At 31.7% G+C, this 20,255-nt stretch overlaps 1 protein-coding gene across 1 annotated transcript in view; it reads left to right on the top strand.

Moving 5' to 3' along the window:
• LOC148619514 (H(+)/Cl(-) exchange transporter 7-like) overlaps positions 1–17,928 on the top strand; it is a 35,680-nt gene extending 17,752 nt beyond the window's left edge. The window contains exons 10-23 of the mRNA XM_088579480.1: positions 108–162; positions 596–656; positions 1,395–1,536; positions 4,582–4,675; positions 5,582–5,751; positions 6,499–6,550; positions 7,242–7,369; positions 7,882–7,967; positions 9,262–9,391; positions 11,057–11,140; positions 11,402–11,494; positions 13,512–13,595; positions 15,474–15,554; positions 15,842–17,928. Coding sequence (XP_088435606.1) covers positions 108–162; positions 596–656; positions 1,395–1,536; positions 4,582–4,675; positions 5,582–5,751; positions 6,499–6,550; positions 7,242–7,369; positions 7,882–7,967; positions 9,262–9,391; positions 11,057–11,140; positions 11,402–11,494; positions 13,512–13,595; positions 15,474–15,554; positions 15,842–15,943 — 1,362 coding nt within the window. The 3' untranslated portion in view covers positions 15,944–17,928. The remainder of the gene's footprint in view (positions 1–107; positions 163–595; positions 657–1,394; positions 1,537–4,581; positions 4,676–5,581; positions 5,752–6,498; positions 6,551–7,241; positions 7,370–7,881; positions 7,968–9,261; positions 9,392–11,056; positions 11,141–11,401; positions 11,495–13,511; positions 13,596–15,473; positions 15,555–15,841) is intronic.
• The last annotated feature ends 2,327 nt before the right edge of the window (positions 17,929–20,255 follow it).

Below are 20,255 nucleotides of genomic sequence, written 5' to 3' on the forward strand. Positions count from 1 at the left end.
TTATCATTTCTTGAAACTGTTAAAAATCGACACCCATAAATAATTTAGCACTGCAAAAATTAATATGTTTACAGTAAAATGTAACTGATTACATTCTGCCCTTTCAGACAACAACTTATGGTGGATTAGAGATACCTATATTTATTATTATGGGTATAGTTGGTAAGTTTATGGCTGGTTGTTAGTTATATTCAAATTACCGATTCTAAAAATCCCTAACAATTGTGATAAAATATTTATACTCTGTAATAACAATTGTTTTCAAAACTTTTGTTCATTTAACAAGCACAAGAATTCGCATAATCAATGAGTGACAATATTATTGTATACAGATTTGCAAAGTTAGTAAAACTGCCATATTTGTCATTTCAAGCTACTGCAAAAAATGTAATTACAACAATGAAAACCTGTATTATAGACTTTTAATAATACTGAAATGCAATTTCCCATGTGGTTTTAAAGTTATATTTTATTTAAGTCAAAATATTAAATCAATTTACAGTTTTATCAGAACTGCTTGAAGTTGCCATTTTGCATCTAATTAAATGAACATTGATGTTGATAAAAACTTTTTTTAACCTTTTCTTGTTCACAGGTGGGCTGCTGGGGGCTCTGTTCAACCACATCAACCACAAACTGACGTTGTTTAGAAGAAAGTATGTATCAAGGGAAAAACTTGACTCAGATTGGTACAAATAAGGAATGCATTACATTATTGTGACATTTTCAAAATAGGCATTGCTATTACATATCCATACTAATTACTATAACAATATAGTACACATTACTGTGACATTTAGATGTGTACTTGACTGCAACGATGCTGTTAATATAAGCCAGTGTTTTTAACATGGACTGTTATACATCATAATATGTAAATTCATTAGTGTTGTAAACAACAAGAAGCTAAATATATAAATACATTCCTTCCTCCCACCTATTAATTGTTCGGTAGGTGGATATTCCTAAAGCAGATTTATCACCAGACCAGTAATTGTCACATGTGTAAAGTTTGTTCTCTTATATTCACCAGATATACATGTACCACCAGACTAGCAGTTGTCACATGTGTTAAGTTTGTTCTCTTTTACCCTCCAGATATATCACCAGATCATTAGTTGTCACATGTGTAAAGTTTTTTCTCTTTCATCCTCCAGATATATAAGAAGACCAATAGTTGTCACGTGTAAAGTTTGTTCTGTTTTATCCATCAGATATATCACCAGACCAGTAGTTGTCCCATGTGTAGGGTTTGTTCTCTTATATCTACCAGATATATCTCCAGACCAGTAGTTGTCACATGTGTAGTTAAGTTGGTTCTCTTATATCTACCAGATATATCACCAGACCAATAGTTGTCACATGTGTAAAGTTTGTTCTCTTTTATCCTCCAGATATATCACCAGACCATACATGCAGGTTATAGAAGCTGTATTGGTAGCTGTCTGTACTGGTACTGCATTTTACTTCTGTTTGTATTTTGATAATGACTGCAAAGTAATGGAAAGCAGTGAAACACAGGAAAATGGTGTTCAGGTTAGATAACTCTTGTTTAATGATTTTCAAATAATATTTTTGTCAGTCTGCAGTATATCCAATTATTTATGCCTGTGGTTTAGGTTAATTATTGATACAAACCTTTTGAAGTATATAGCATGCAAATATTCAACAATACACTCTTTGATATGATGAAGTTAAGGTACCTTAAAACGTTCAAGGCAATATGGCCTTACTGTAGGTTGTAATTCCCATTTACAGAGATAATTAAAACATTTCTGGTATGTCAGTCATTTGGAATTACTTATCAGCACTAATAGTGAAACATGTTAATTAGTTACAGATAAATTTTTATCTTTATGTTATAAACACACCTATTGGTCAGTGTAAACAAATATGTGTTAGCTTATCTTTTCAAGAACTTTGCATATATGTTACCAGGTAGAAACCTACTGCTACGAGAACAATAGAAATCGTGCTCTTGTTTAGTTGTGGCAGAAAAGTTAATCCTGTTGTTTATTGCCAATGCTAATGACTTTAAAGGTTACTTTAAGACAAAAAAATTATTATTTTCGATTTAGATTAAGAATATCATTATTACATTAAATTATCAACAAAAACTGTATCAAATAATAGAAAGACAAAGCCACGACATTTAATTAAAATGATTTTCAGTGGGGGTACGTTTAATCAAAAATGGATCATACCTAGTGTTTGGTCACAAAAAAATCAGGAAAAAATAGACAAGTCTGTCAAATGTGTATCTACTAGCATGCCAAATTTTGGATTTTTTCAAGCCGTAATAAAAATAGAAAAAAAAGTTTAAGTGAGTCGGGACATCGAACGCTTGCCAATGTACACATCACGTACATTTACCTGTATAATCATGTCAATAAGCTGGTCAACAATTAAGTTCAAGATTACAGGTACTTGTATATTGGCAAATTGATTATAGATGGAAAGTGCTTTATTAAGATTACTACAAATGTACATCTATTAGTGATATTTTCTCAAATATTATTCGAGTAATTTATATTATTTTCAAATTTTATTAATTCTTGCTTTCTCACAATTTTAGTCCCGAATTTCTTATGTTTATGTTACAATCACACTTTCTCTAATTCTGTGGTGTACAAATTTTAAAACTATGCCCTTTTTTTTCAATAGAAAAGGCAAACGCTACACATGTGCACACAGTGTATAAGATGCAGCACTGAGAAAACATTCCGATGCCGACATAACTTTGGTTGATCAGAGGACTCCACCACATTCCTCCATATCCCCCAATACAAACCTTCTTTTTCCCTAGCTATTATAAAATTATATCAAGGTCAACCCAATTTCGTGTAGACCCAGATCTTTCCATATAGCTGACAGCATGTATCTCACACCTCTTTATCACCAAAAGTATTGAATCTATCAATGTACATGCATAAATTCTATAATAACTACAATTGAAATTCCATTAGGTTTCATCCTTTTTGTTGAAGTTTACTCAACTCTGTCTAACAAAAATCAGGGATAAAAATTAACAGTCACTCAGTAGTCAATGGGTACTAAATTTTGAGCTACGCTACCAAATTTCGGATAAAATTTAGCTAACATACAGAAAGTATAAAAAAAATATATGGCCTGGGTTACCAGCTTGTACTTCCTAATTTTTTACCCCTGCAAATAACATCGAATGTAAAGCTTTCCAGGTTGCAGTTTTGATGCGACCATATGAAATTGGGCAAGTATCAACACAGCATTCAAACTTGATACAACTGAACTCTAAATTTTTCATTTTAGTATCAACACAGCATTCAAACTTGATACGACTGAACTCCAAATTTTTCATTTTGTTGGTAGTAACTTAACCAGGATCATAGCGGAAATCATTGCAGTAACAGCATGATAATAATGAATTTATTTCATTTTGCATTTTATACTGTTGTTGACTTCTTCAGATATTTGATAAATGTCTCCTTATATGCTGTTCAACTAGGTATAACACATGTTGATCCAATCTACTTGAGCTGTTCAATTACACTTATCTGTACTTTCTCTGTAAAATAACATTGGAGACACTTAAAGAAAAAATGCTAGTTCAAAATAAAACTTTGGATTGGGGCTTGGATTTGATGTTAGAATATAATATTTTTCATTCAATGAATGAATGATTAAAAAAATTTGGAACTCCTTTTTTTTCTTTTTCTTTTAAAAAAAGCCCTTACCTCACTTATAAAAAATAATGCTTAACAAAACTTTGTGACGAATTCAAAACTAGCTTTTTGGGTGTCATATGCTCACAATAGAACATATAGCGTCTTGGCATAAAATATGCACAGAACCTTTCCCAAATTTGTAACATGTCATCGTATGAAAACCCTTCATTAGTTATTATTATTTCCTACTCTTTATTTTAATACATGGTTGCTGTGCGATGATTGAAATTTAGAATGAAGCTATAGGACAGTAAATGTGCATTCTACATCACCACCTTTGACCCTATTTGTTTACATTCACATATATATTAATAATGTATGTATGCTGTGTCTTCAAGTAAAATTGTACGTTTAAATGGCCTTCTTCTATATGTGGCATCGGAGGAAAATAATTTTTACTTTTGAGGAAACTAGAAACATTTACCATAAAATTAATGTACATGATCCAATTTTAAACCAAGAAATATCATTAGTGCACCACAGTTTACCACCAGATTACGAATTTTTCAAAACTTATCCATCCCAAGAAATTCTCGTTTTACATATCTGTCAAGCAAACTGCATGATCCACACTAGCTGTTTTCTATTCATCATACATGTAGAAAGCACTTTTTACAAGTCCTATGTTATCAACACGTGAATGCATTCATATTCGATCATTTTCTGTATCACAATGAAATGGGAGATAATTTAATTTAGGTAGGGTTCTGCCTGTGACCTATGGCAAGTGTTTATTACAACTGAAGTTATAATTTGTAAGTTTTGCAGATTGATTTTTTTTTTGGAAAGTAGAAAACAGATCATTTTTAAAATTTCAGTGTGTTCGAAATGCATTATTCATGTTATTTGTATCCTTATGTTCCATTTCTACTTTCAGTTTTTCTGTCAGGATGGGAAATTCAGCGCTATGGCCTCAGTAATGTTTAGATCTCCTGAGGAGAGTGTAAAGGCATTATTCCATGATCCACCTGGTATGTTGAGCAAAATTCGAAAGAAAATGTTCATTGATACTTTAAAAATATAATTAAAATTAGACCTATCAATTGATCCATTCAGTCACTACATGTACTAGGATCTAACAACACTCCATTCTCCTTTCTGTTCAGATGACCTTTTCAGAATCCTCAGGTTTTTCCCTTTGAATAGTGCTTTCCAAATCATGAAAGATGAATTCTGATTGGTTGATCAGAAGGTCACTTGCAGTGATTGAATGGAACAATTGATAGGTCTAATTTTGATTTGATTAATACTTTAACTTTTCATAATAACTGAATAATTTTTTTTAGAATTGTCTTTAAATAGTCTTAGTTAATTTAGTAACTGTGTTTGCCAACCCTGATACTTATCTACTGTGAAAGTATTATTGTTCATGGGTTACCAATTTTCGTGGGTTTTATAAACCACAAAATTTGCTTCCAAAAAAGAAAAGGAAATTTTCCGTTAGTTTGTCTCATAAAGTTTCAAATCCACGAATTTAAAAATCATTTTTTTCTAAACCACAAAAAATGGTACCCACGGATAAAAGTACCCTCACAGTATTTAAATAACAACCCAATTAGATTTTGGAGCCAATTCTTAAGAGTTTTAATAGTTTTGAACCTGTTTTAGTCAAAAGATCTTCCCAAATCAAACAAGGGTTTATCTGAAAAATACAGGTTGAAATGAACCAATTATATTGTTACTCACTTTACTTTTAGACTAGACAATATGATGGCCAGTTCACATCCTTAGATAATATTGTTAAAAAATTGTAAAATTTAGCGGTATTTTTTTTTTTTTGAGGGGGTGGTGATTGTTGAGACTTTGAATAGATTGACTTTTTGTTACATATATCATTTATTTTGATTGTTGTTTCAGCATATTTTTCATCATTTCAGAAACCTACCAATCCGAGACCTTGATAATTTATTGTATCCTGACATTTTTTTTGGCCCTCTGGACATATGGACTGTGTGTTCCCAGTGGTCTATTTATTCCTAGTCTTTTGATTGGTGCAGGTTGGGGAAGACTAGTTGCCATGTTGCTTCATTTGATATCTCCTGATGCTGTAAGTTAAAGAGAGATTATCATTCCAATCCAAATAATATCTTCAGTGTAACAGATTAATTTGATCTCTTTGGAGTCAGGGGTATGAACTGACCAATCATATGATTTTCTAGACTAGGTAGTCAATTTATGGATATGATTGGTGTTGATGTATAAGAGAACCTTGTAGGTATTTTTATAGTACAATTGATCTTTTTTACCAAACAAAATGTATTGACAGTATATACATAGAAGATATATGCTCAGTATATAACACTTTTGCTCTGCCTACTGTCGTACCCTTGCATGATCAAACTATCTGTTTATAGTTGCATCATTAAAATGATTAAGATTGCAGTATAAGGAGGATGATGGTATATTGTCTAGGAATGAAAATGATATACAAATTTGACATTAATCAGAAAAGTATGGCTGGCATAGCCTCAGGTTTTATCCTGATTCTAAGCCTCATCTGTATATTGTTTTTATTTCAAGTCAATACAATGTTATTGTCGTTATGTTAATCCTAAAACAAATGGACTGTCTCTCAAGCAGATGTTATAAGATTTGATTTAAATTAGAATGATAGAGTTACTATGGTAATAGTGGGGTACATATGTAAATATTTGAGAAAATAATTGATTTGCTTAGAACTTTTTGCTAAAATATCAATTTGACAATGAAAAAAAGTTTGTGACAGAAACTTGAAAATACCACCTGCTGATACATATAAATGAATTAATTTTGATGTTTTTGTGGTCATTTTCAGAAATGGGTTGATTTTGAAAAGTATGCTTTGATTGGAGCAGCAGCACAGCTAGGTTTGTACAAATATTGATTCATGTCTGAACCATTATCTTGCAAATATTGAGTGCATTGACATATTCATAATCATTAATTACCGAAATTCAGAACTACCCAAGGTGGTCACACATTCAGCATTATACATATTTCGTCTATATGATATAAACTAGTTTAAAAGAAAAACTAAAAATAAAAAAACGAAAATAGAATTGGTAACTGACCGTCTGTGTAAAAATCAGGCAGGTCCTGTGATGTTTGTGGCACAGGATAAATTTATACCATTGAAACTTTTGTTCCAATGTAATGTATATATCATATGTATGTCAATAAGTATAAAGTTTGTTTTGAAATTAAAATAAATGGCTCAGAAAATGATTTTAAAGTTCCCTAACAAAGCAATTAATTTTTGCTCAAATTAAAGAGTTATCTCCCTTCTTTCAATGAATTTCAATGCTTTCTCTGTAAATTAATGCTCTTTCATTGTTGCAGTTAACCAAAATTCAACTTTGAGAAAGGATGTATTTGTGAAATGAAATGGGTGGAGATTTTTTTTAAAACAAAATTTGCCATGTGCCACCCACTACCTGGTTTTTGCATGGAACCCCCCCTTTACTATATGTCCCATGTGTTGGACATTGCCTTGTGTCAATCAAAAATGTATACAGCACTATCTACCGTAGAATAACATTAAGTTAAATTTTATAACAGGTGGTATAGTTAGAATGACCATTAGTCTGACAGTCATTATAATGGAAGCCTCTGGTAACATTACATTTGGTCTGCCTGTAATGATTGTCCTTATATTTGCTAAATGGGTTGGCGACTTATTCAATGAGGTAATATATTTTAGTGTAAGCAACTGTCTAGGCTTTTATTTGATGAATTTTGCTTTCATCAAGAATTGGAACAATGTCATTAATTTCTTCCTCTATTTCTTCACTCTAAAGAGGAGTTCTGCTTTATAAAATTTCTTTTTTATTTACTGTATGTTTACTTCCAAGTTTTGGCAATTTTTGCTTTTTTGTTGGTTAAGTAAAATCATGTCTGCAATTACAATGTATCTACAATAATATTTTGAAAAGGACATATTAACCAACTTTGTACCCATTTTGTTGACAAGGATATGAATTTATACTGTAAATAACGGACAAGATTTTTTTCTGATCCAAAAGACAAATACATCTATAAAATTGAAAGCTGCAAATAAAGACTGTGATTCTTTTTTAGTGTATATTAACTTTAATTTGCATTGTATAAACAATTTTCATATATAAAGACATTAAACTTTTATAGGCTATTTGAATATTGGCAATTATTAATCTAACTTTTTTCTAAATATGTATTTTAGGGTATTTATGATGAACATATTCACATGCAAGGAGTGCCTATCTTAGGATGGGAACCAGCAGACATGTTGTCTAGTCTAAAAGCAAGGTGGGTAGCTCTTTTTTCAGGCCTGTACTCAAAAGGGAGGGGATATTGACACCTTTTAAAAACAATTTAGCACTAATAAAGTCAAATTTCCTATCAATATTGATCTTTTTATAGCAAACAGGGACTTTTCACATTGTGCAAGAACATGTTCATACTGTTACAGCATTGGAGAGAATATCATTTCAAAATTAGACATGTTGCCTGTATCTACATGGTGGTCGTGTATGATTGTCATTATTGTTACTTTTATCATTCTTTAATTAAAACATTTCCGTAGCCAAAGATTGAACTTTGGCATTATCTGTTGAATATATTGTGTAGTACAGAAGTACAGGGCATAATCATGCCTGGTAATCCAGTTTACTGTCCATTTGACAGCCTCTTGTTTTTTTCCTGATGCCTATAACATGGAATAATCCAATTTAGGAGTTGTATTTCCAACTTGTGGACTAACATGTTGTCAACATTTATCTCCCTTTGGAGCAGGTGTCCATTCGGAACATGTAAGGTTGTCCATCCGATATCGACGATACTTTAGAAAATCTCGAAAGTTAAAAGGGAATTTCTCATTCTACTGACCCTGCCATAAATTTTCTTTTGGGATACAAATGAAAATCATCCTTATGTAACCTATTAACAAAATGAAATACCCTGTAAATTTTAGAAACACCGCTGTGTTTGTCTGCTGGGGATTCCATTTTCATTCGAGTTACCTCTTTTTTCTGCACCGGAATCCGAACATCGATTAGAGAGACTTCGAAATTACACATGCTCTTATAGGTGGTAAGTCTGCAAAAACAGGATAAAATATGGCTGCATCCTGAGCTCCGCAAGTAGGGAATAGGTTAAAATCTTGTAAGCATAACTTCTCCTTTAATGACTACTCTAAGGATTTTTATGAAATTTTAATTGAAGGTGATCTTCAAAAATGGAATCACCTGGTTGGTCCTCCCATCACTTATCTGCACACATTTCTTGTCAGTCCAACTTTTTTTTTAAACTATCCAGTTGAATTTTGTGATACTGTATAAGATGGAAACCATATTTTGTATAGATGAAATTTGGCATTAAAATATAGTTAAGGAAAACCGGTAATACAGCATATTTTTTCCCAAGATTTGCCTTCACTTTTTGATGTTTCCCCTACAAAACAATTGTAAAATCATGCACAATTCCAAAAGAAATTATAGTTAACATTACATGTTGGTTAAAAAAATAATTTAAATTATTGATAACAAAATCACTTCTAGAATTACTCAATTAGCATTTTTAATTCCATTATCTGCTGTTTTAGTTCTGTGATGAGCCATCCTGTGACAGTACTAAGGTGCAAGGAATCAGTTGGTAGAATTTTTGACATCTTGAAGTCAGAAACCCATAATGGCTTCCCTGTAGTTAGTGACTATGATCCATATACTGAACAGGTGAGTTAGATCCCAACTATTTACTTGGCTTTTTGGATTTTTGATCCTTTAGGATCAAAATACTTTATGTCGCAGGTTCATGTCAGGAACTTCCCTACTGTTTCTTAACACTACACAAAAATATAGTCCAACTGTTTTTCAAAGCACTGTGGTAGGGATTTTTGATCCATGGAAAAACATGGCTGCTGTTACTAAAAATAGAACAAATGGGTCAGACAGTAGTTTTCGCATGTATCTCCAAAATCATTAGTTTTAGCAAAATTATTTCTATAGCTGAAATGACCCTTATTATAAGGCCTTCAAAAGTCTTCAGGGATCAAAGTTGGCAGGTGACCTTGAAAGATGAAAAATGACATTTTTTTTTACAGTTTTTGGCCAATATCTTGAAAACTATAATAGATAGAAAGAAACTTTCATTCACTGAAATGATCCTTATGTTAATCCTACCAAAGTCTTCTTGAGTCAGAATTGTTGGACAAGGTCTCACTAACCACTTCTAACGTTTCCATTACTTTACATGTTAAAAAAGTAATTTTCAAAGTCTCACTGTGAATTCCCATGACAAATGACATCTTAAAGTTGCATACCATTGCAAAGCTTGGAAAATAAGGCTTCCAAAATCATTATGCTAATGGTACGATGATAGTAGAAATTCTTCACAAAATTTACTTGAATAAATAATACTGAAAATCCACATTTTTACCTGTTCTGCTAACTGACAGCATGGAGGCAAATTACTCACACATGTAAACAATATTCATACACTTTTGTAGTTAATTACATATATGATTTTAAAGTACACATTCTCAGCTTCATTTTGACTACTTTTAATCATAATACACACAAATAATGCACTTACAATGAATATGTCTAGGTTCAATGTGTTTTTGGTACTACATAGGCTGGGGGGGTGGCCATTTGTCCCGGAAGTGGTTAGTGAGACCCAACTCCTTGTTAGATTTATTGCCCTTGAAAGACAAACTTTCACCAAGTGAGTGATTCAGGCTCCTGGGAGCCTCTTGTTTTTTACAACCTTGAAAACTATGATGGATAGAATGAAACTTTCTGTTGCTGAAATGATCCTTATGGGGATCAAAGTTTTTGGACAACTGCTTGTTAGAATTATTGTCCTTGACAGACAAAAAATATGTTTTTAGCAGTTTTCAGCCAATATTTTGAATACTATAATCATTAATGAAACTTTTAATTGATGAAATGATCTTTATGATAAGTCCTACCAAAGTCTGCTTAGAATCAAAATTGTTGGACAACTTCTTGTTAGAATTATTGCCCTTGAAAGGCAAAAATTTAACCAAGTGAGCGATTCAGGCTCCTGGGAGCCTCTTTTTTTACATTTAGTAATGGAAGCATTAGAATTGGTTAATGAGACCTTATAGTGTTGACTTATTCAATAGTATTCTTCTTTTAAACCCTTAGTGGGAGATCATGTGGGAGGGATACACACTAGCACAAGATTCTTACCTTAGGAGGCTTCACATTAGACGGAGAGCAGTTGACTTAGCAGGAGACTGAGGCACAAATCATCAGGATTTATATTTTACATCAATGGTTATAGTTCCTTTTCATAAAGAAAATTTGAAATGTACGAGTGTCTGTATTCACCAGATCAACTTTCACTTTTACAATGATTTTACGTCTTTCCAGGTTTTCCCAACTGAAGCAGAAAGTTTTGGCACTTATAAAGGTGTAATACTCAGATCACAGCTCATAGTTCTATTAAAAATGAAGGTAATTTTATATTTATGGAAAATGTGTCTTGAAATATTTCGGCTTTAATGTAATTAGTTTTATATACCAATGGGGCATTGAGAAATAGGCACTTTTTTTTGATAGTTTATCATTAACATTCATTATTTCAAAATCAATTTGTTCGTTGGAAAGTGTGAATTAGCAGTAAATTTTATTGAAAAAGAATATTTTCATATTAGAAAATTTGATATTGACTGTTACTTGTTAATTTCTAAAAAAAAATTTTGTTTTTGTTTTTAGGCTTTTGAAGAGCATGAAGATGTACAAGACATCAAATCTTTATTAAGCATCAAAGACTTTAGGGATGCCTATCCAAGGTTTATACCTATACATGTAAGTACCAAATGTTAATATAATATGACCTTAACATATGGAAACAATATTACCTACATCAATATTACCTATACATGTCTATATAATATTACTGTACATGTGAGTACCATATAACTTTTAAGTAAATACAATGTTACTTTTTCATGTAGGTACCACATCTCCTTTACATGTGAATACCATGTTACTTTTACATGTAAGTAACAAATTAACTATACATGTTATTACCATGTAACTGTTTCATGTGAATATTATGTTACTTTTACATGCAAGTACCATATTTCCTACACATGTGAGTACCATATAAATGTGTCACCTGAAGGTTCTGTTCGACAATATTATTTGAAAAATTTTGCTACATCTGGGGTGTTCGAGAGGATTTCTGAAGTTTGAAAAATCATGGATTAGATTGGTTCTATTCTTGAAGACCATCTTTCCATTTTCTTCTGGTGGAATGTTATTTGTTTTTCAAGGATAATCACTAACCCAGCACTCAAACTTGTCTGACCACAAACTATATGTCATATGTATTTTTTTTTTAAATTTGATGTAGGACAAAATTTGAAACCCTTAAAACACTGAGGCTTCTCCCCAAGGCTCCAGAAATTTTGACAGCCCATGTCAGTCATTTTATCAAACTTCAGCAAACAAAATGTTGTCTGTCTTTTGCATGCTGAGATCAAGAATAAACTATTAAGAAAAAACTTAGTAACAGGTATACAGCATGTCAAAATATGCAATATTTATATACATGTATATGATTGGTATTTTTTAGATTTATACAAAGTTAAATAGTTTTTTTACTGATAAGAAACCAGATGATCACCCCTGGTACTAGTATTTCCAGATTTCCCAATTTTTAAGATAAAAGACAGTGAGCTTCTAACCTTTTGGTTTTTGGTAGGTTTTCATACCCTCACAAACCAATTTTTGGGTGTACAAAAATGTATATAGGAATTATTTTGTGTGTATGTTGATCTGTTCAAATTTCTTGTAAGGACAACACCTACTATTTTGATAAAATTTTATAGGAAGGTTAGACATCTTATTTTGATAAAAGTTTATAGGCATCTTATGTTGAAGTGCATGAAGGAATGTAATGATTGTCACAGAACTCCAAAAGGAGATACTCCCAACTTAAACATGTTAAAAATTTGTAAGCCCAACTCCTCCTCAAATGAAGATTGGGCATCATATGTGCCAGTAGGTGTGCATGAAGGAATATAATTACTGTAGGAGTACTCCAAAGGAAGGCAATAGGACATAAGGGTTTGACATTAATTCATTTGAAGTGAGAGTATTCTCTTTGTAAGCTGGCTTTGCTCACAGTATTTCTAATTTAATAAGGACACTACAAGGAAGGGTTAGGATTGACTGCAGATAATCTAAGTGTCCTAATACTTGAATCAAGCTATTTATGCCCCTGAAACTAAAAGTAAGGGAGCATTTTGTTTTACCTTTGTTTGTTGTTTTTGCACAATTACTCAAAACGGCTTGCACAAATTAAATTGTAACTTTATGTTGATTTTTTGAAAAATTCCTTTTTTTTTTTTTAAAGTTACAGAAATTTATTTGTAAAAAAGGGGGTTTTATTCAGTTTTTTGCCCAATAACTCAAAAATGCTTTCACTAAATAAACTGAAACTATTGGAAAGTGTATATATCTATAGTGGTAAGGTCACTTTAATTTTTTTTTAAATACAGACATTTATTCAATATGGCTATGCTAATGGAGGATTGATGGAAAATCTACTTTGCATCTTAGCAGCTCAATGAAAAGATGTTTATTCATTGAGTTGCCCAAGTCAAGTGTCAATTGACAAATCTTTGCTGTGTGGGGGCATCATGTGTATCTCCCAGAAACAAAAATCTTTGTAGGGTAGTTTTAATTTGTGTGATTTTGCTGTACAGTCAGTGTGGAGTGTGGGGCATCACTTTGTCTAGTTTCTAAGTAGCAATCTCTTAAATTTCACAAAACTGGCTTGTCCCTCTGATTTAAGATCTATTTTTTCTATTTACAGCAAATTAATATTTCTCCACATGAAAGAGATTTCACTATAGATCTAACTTCATACATGAATCCAGGAGCGTATACAGTCTCGCATGTAAGTAAACAATATTTAGTGTAATAACATTTAAAGTAGTGGTTACATAGGGTCTGATGGAACAAAAATTGATGAAGGCAGACTCCAGTACATTGTTGTTATGACATTATGTTATGTACTTGAAGGTTTTGGTTGAAGTAAATATTGGCAAAAAATACCAAAGTATCAAAGATAGATTAATTCAGAGACATCAAATACATGGCCTTGAACAAGAAACAGAGATGATCTAGGTGCACAATGTAGTGACACAATAAAGTACAACCTGGTATATATAAAACTGAAGATAAGGAAAACAAGACATGACAAAAAAACTAAAGCTTTTGCAATATGAAGTCCCACAAAACAAACAAGAGTGACATCAACAGAGGTTTTACTGTAGAAAGTTTAAAGGACAAAACGCTGAGATCTTTACTGCATATTTACATATTCATTACCGTGTTGGACTGTTTAATTTGATATATCATATTTCTGTAATCCTTGTTATTGTCACTTAAGGAAGTTTATACTTTGAACAAGTGAACACTCATGATAAAAAATTGAAGTGGCTTACATTAAGATTAGGTGTAGTTAGTGACAGCCAAGATAAAGATCTTGCAAAATTAAGCTGAAGTGATCGCCATGGAAACATAGATGAATCTGATGTAATCATTCAAATAGATAATAAGTGATTATTTTAGCCTTTTTTTGTTTGCATAAAAAAATATTTGAAAACTCACTTTGGTGAATGCCTCCTGTGAATGCTTGAATTTTTTTTTGCCCTGCAAGTTTTTGCACTTTAACTTATCTGAAATTAACCACTGTTTAGATGAGAAAATATATACCCTGTACAGCTTTTTATGCTCAAGATGAAAAACTAAGGTGCATACACATTTTTATTATGCACCAGTCAATTAATTTATTAACCCCCTTTCTGGAATAAAGAAACATACATCGTCTGACAGATATAAAATAGATGCTCTCACTGAAAATAAGGGGCTGTAACTATACAACTGCTGATTTTTGCAGTTGTATAGTGGTAATGCACTGTTGTAAGTAGACTTTTTATATTTGTGTGATAACTTGAATTGTAGTTCGTAGATCTTGATATCCATACCAGAAAAGGAAAGTTGTTTGTTATCATTTTTTTTTGGTTTGTATGGGGGGTTTGGTCCCAACTGTTTAGTAATATAGGGCTCAAATGAGATTAAAAACTAGCATTTTTTCTTATTTCCAACTATGGATAAAAGTTTGTGGTTCTCTTTGAAACTGTACGACATTCCTCAAAAGGTTTAAATTGATTTTTCAAGGCTCTAGTCCACTGAAATTAGACTGAGATTTTGGTGGTAATGGCCATAACCATCAAGGTTTTGGGGGTCAAAAGGAAAAAAAAAACATTTTTCTGTGTTCTTTACCCCTTTCATTCTAACTAGAATCATATGGCATGTCAAAAATGTTGATTTAAAGTTGTATCAAGTAAAGTTTTATCCATACTTGACCAAGCTGCATGGTGTTCGACTGGGGTCAAATCAAGCTGACCCTTTGAAGTATTTTAATACAGGAATTGACTGGGCATGTTCTTTATCCAAAGAAATTTACCACATCATATTTGTTTGGTGATTTTTTTTTATGTCAAAATAAAGGACATTGCTCAATATACCTAAAAATAATACTGATTCTGCAGTTACTGTGGAATAGTCTAGTTGGTTATTAGTTTATTATGAACAATATCAAGACTTACTTTCAGATGCATTATATTTTTAAGTTTTAATCATCCTTTAATAATAGGATATGTGTATGAGCACTTTTAATTTTTCATCTCAATTATTTCAGGAAGTCATTTTTTTTGTGGAAGGGGGTGTCAAAAGACTATGTTGTTGATTATATTTTATTATCTTTCAGAATTCTTCATTCCCAAGAATATTCAGATTATTTAGAGCATTGGGTCTCAGGCATGTTATTGTTGTCAATGAAAGAAACCAGGTAATTGTTATAAATCTGGCAATTGAATCATTTCTAATGCTGAATTCATTTTATAAAGGAAAAAAATTAGAAAGTTGTTATTGAAATTTAGTTGAAAAGAACTCCTTACTTTGTCTGAAATTTTGTTGTGTTCTACAATGTGGAGGCTTTCAAAGAAATCAATTGATTTAACAGATAGTTACTTGGCAATAAAAGGGCACTCATTGCCGTAAGCAAAACTATTTTCTTAAATGCTGTTGTTTTTTTAATGTGCTAGAGACCATGAAGTGGCCATTTTCTACTTATAGGTAATTGGTATGGTAACCAGAAAGGACTTAGCCAGATTTAGAATCTCATCACCATTTGGGAAGACAGCTCATATAGAAGAACTGTATATCTCACAGTCATAAAAAGCTTGTTTGCTATCTAAAGTGCACTCTGCCCCAATTATAAACATGTTTTCCTTTATTTTAAGCAAGCTTGTTAAACATATATTCTAATAGCATTAATTTATGATGTACTATTATATTGGTTGTTTTCATCAGGAAAGCAAACCATGCAATATGGTTCCTGAATAAAAAGGAAACTTTACATTCATTTCCATGTTGGAGATGTCAAATCAAAGAAGTTAAATAATCTACAAATAAAAATACTCTAACAATATAGCACTAAGTTTGGTAGAAAACTGGTTTGAAAATGCTAGATCTTGATTAATCAAATCAATAATTGGTTTAGTGCTACTCAATGCATGAGCAAGGATAATAATCCAAATATTAACAGAAAAGCTATTATAACAATATTTACATTGTTTACATTTGTTACTGCATATGTTGGTATTATTGGGGCAAGTACGTGTATGCAAGAGATTATTTCTGTGATCTGATAGTAGAACTTTAGTAGCATATACTTCCTACTTATATCTAATGTCTTGGCCAGTTTGTAAAAAATGTAGTCATTTCTTAATATTGAAATTTTCTAGATTTCTAGATAGTTGTATTAGAATTTCACAGTTGTGAGAATGCCTTTTTCATGGAATTGTAGTTTAGGTCAAACTAAGGTCAGTGGGTTAGAAGTCAAGGCCATTATTACCCAAAATCATTTTTTTTAATGAAAAAAATTTTTTCTTACAGTTCAGCACTTTCGTTTGTCTTGATTATAGTTGGTTGAAAAAAAAATAAAAGTCATTTTAGGTCAAGATCAACATTGCAAGGTTGGGGAGGGAGACTTAAACTTCGATACTGTTAAGTTATGAAATCAGTGTGACCTCCAGTCCAGTTGCACAAGCTATTATCAGAAATGAACAATTTCTACAAAAATTCAAAATCACAATTAAAATTAGAGTTGTATAAAGCTTTGTTATTGTATTCTTAATTTTCCCATCGGTTCAGGGTTCTTTCCTGCTGTCATAATTATTTAGCTGTTCTGTGATACATATTATGGAGTTCTAAATTAATACATTACTTGGTCATTGATGTTTCTAGGAACTTTGACACTTCTTTGGGAATATGAATTTGGTACCACATATGATAATATTTTCAATATATTTTAGCACATTTTTAATTGAGTGTTTGTTGCTGTGTCTTGTGTACACATTGTTATACAATTAGATGTTCATAACTGTATATCCATCCTAGGTGCTTATAGTGCAATTCTTCTTGATCTGTTACAGTGAAATGTATATAAACAGATCATTATTTTTGTAGTACACATACCTGTACACATACAACTATTAATGAAAGATTAAAGTAGCTCTTGGTTCATACCTGTTAACCTTTGGAACAGTTCATTTGGGAGATTCTCCCCCATTGGTGCTGTCTCATTTTAGGAGATTTTCATTTAAAAAAAAATGATGTAAAAATTGAATTACTTAAGTATTTTTCACAATAATTCTAATCAAAAACCTCCCCAAGTCATACATTTTTATGTGGGAGATTCTAAATTTGTTATTGTTTTTTTTTTTGTGTCTCCCCCGTATTGTTGGATGGTTGGTTATCAGGTATGATGGTCAAGAACAATTTTCCAACATTGTTCTCAGTCCTGAAGAAAATGGATTGTTGCCATTTAAATAATAAATCATATTATGATCTAATCAATGTTGGAAATTTTTAGTGGGGGTATATTTGACAGAATTTTTCTGAATTTGATAGTGCTTTATACCAATAATAACATACTTTGATCCAAATGGGAGGAGATAATATTCTCCTGGCTATGGCTTGTGATATGTTTCAGATTTGAAGAATTTTGCATATGTTAGATATGTTTACATATGTTTTTTTTCAGGTTTGATTGTATGTGTAAGCTATATGTTTTTTCATGAATGTATTCATTTTGTGCAATACATTTAAAATGCTTTATATTTTATTGGTATTTTTGTGTAATAAAAACATTCCTGATATGTATTTTGTTATTCAGGTTTAGAATGATATAATCATAACTTGTTAATCATTGAACTGAATGTAAAACTGGAAATGTAAATCAGGTTAATCTTACTGTCTTGTTATGTATCTGTAAAAATCAGTAGAAAAACTGAGAGCTAAGCTTACTTGGTGATTACCCATTGCCCTCTTCCCACCAGAAGCCATATAGGAAACCCCAAAAGTCATTCAGATGGAAAAGCAAAGTGGGGTAGTAGGTGCACAATGGCATCATGTGATAAATGATTTGTGAAAGTTTCATTAAGTTCTATTCAGTGGTTTGGGAAGTCTCTGAATAGAAATAACCCCCTTGGTCTACCTATGACAAAGTCCATGTATTGCATCAGGAGATCTATGGGAACCTACAAGTCATTCAAATGGAGAAAAAAAATAGTAGGTGCTTAATGGCATGTCGTGAAGGTTTCATCAAATTTTCAAGGATTTTGGCAGATAAGAAGTTGTTGGTACAGTGGTCTATTCAGGTATACCATTTGAGTGGTGTTATATTGATAATTAAGTAGCTCTCCTGCTAAGAATCATGCAAAATGTGATACATGGTTGAAAAGCCTACATATTTTTATTTTTGATATTTTGTTTAAAATGCTTTAGTAAACAGAAATTAACATTTGGTTTTTCATATAACCCATGTTCATAGGAGATAAAAAAATTGTATAAAATGCACTGTAGAATTCGAAAGTAAGGGAGACAACTCTGTAAATGACACTCAAATACTATAGAATCTACTGGATTTTCAATGTTGATTATCTCCTAAGAGCAGAGAGATTTGAATGAATAATTACACATTTCATAATATAGACCGATAAAACAACTTAATTACAAAAAATAAAAATATGTAGCCTTTTTTGGGGTGTATCACATTTTTTTCAGATTTTGCATGATTCTTACAAAGACAGCTACTTAATACTTCATGTGAGCTTTTGCCATCCATGTACGTCCATCATTTGTTTATCAACATTTTGCTCAACTATATAAAATGTAGACTAACTTGGGAGGAATGTTGCATGTAGAAGAGTCTCTACAAACAATCCACTTTAGGTCTGTTTGATAGAAGATGACCACCATATGCTATCTAAGCTTCTTATTGGCCAATTTTTAAAGAGCAACTACTCAAATACCAAGGGTACATAAACACTTGTACTTAATCAACTTGAAGGTTTAGTAACTTTGAAAATTGAAGAAAAAAAATGTTTTTTTTAATATAAATAATAGATATGCATTTTCCCCATTTTTTATATAAAGATTGCTATCAGAGACTATCAGTTAATTTCTGAACGGCCATTTTTTATAGATTGTCTTTTCTTAAAACACAGGTGCCTATAATTTGAAATAAGTATGGTGGCTTTGTTCACTTAAATGTCCATTAGGAAAAGTCTAATGTTTGTGTGACTCGAATGATTGATCTGCAAGTGGCTGCGGCGGACTAGAGTTGCCATCGTAACCCCATGAGGCCAAACTCATTTTGGCCAGTCTTTTCTAATTAAAATTAGCTATATAGCCGCTTCGAAAATACACATGGTGTGGTTTCCTTATTATGATATGCGCATAGTGTTCCCAACTAGGATAGATCAGTCCGCCTCATAAATATAGCTTTAAAAGCTTATTTTAATATATATATATATACATTATGTCACAATTAATTTCGAATTTTAATTTTGATCGTGAATTGACCTGAACTAATGCTTTGTCAGTTTTTAAAGTCTACACATCTATTTTCAAGTTTCTTGTTCGTGGACCGATAATCTATAAGCTGCATTTCTTTTAGAGGCAGAGCCATGGACTTTTTATATAGAACCGAGACAATTACATATTCCCGACGAGAGCTTGTCTGTATTGGTGATATGTGATACATTTTATATTTTATATATTTCGACGACTAGTCTATTTTTATTTATCATTATTTTAAAAGTAAGAAAGGGTTTTATACTAATATGTGTTTTAAGCTAAGCTTCTTTCATCCTTAAAGCCCGGTGGGCTGATATTCATATCAACCCATAAAATATACATACCACACTTCAAATAATTGAGATCTTGATACTGACATTGAAATGTGAACTTTGAAAAACAGAATACTATATTGAATACCATAATACCCTCGATTTATTTAATCTCTCAAGCAAGCTACATGTATGGAATCAATATTGGGCTGTCTAGTGCTAGCTTTTGTGGTATGGAAAACTTCATATGATATTCTACCGGTATATGCTATTCATTTCTAAATGTTTATCCCGGGAGATGGTATCGCGTAACACTAAGGAGAAAAACCATGATCGGGCAAAAAATGAGGAGA

The sequence above is a fragment of the Perna viridis genome, chromosome 4 (assembly GCF_037379345.1).
Source record: "Perna viridis isolate PV_CMFRI_1.1 ecotype Kerala chromosome 4, ASM3737934v1, whole genome shotgun sequence".
NCBI lineage: Eukaryota > Metazoa > Mollusca > Bivalvia > Mytilida > Mytilidae > Perna > Perna viridis.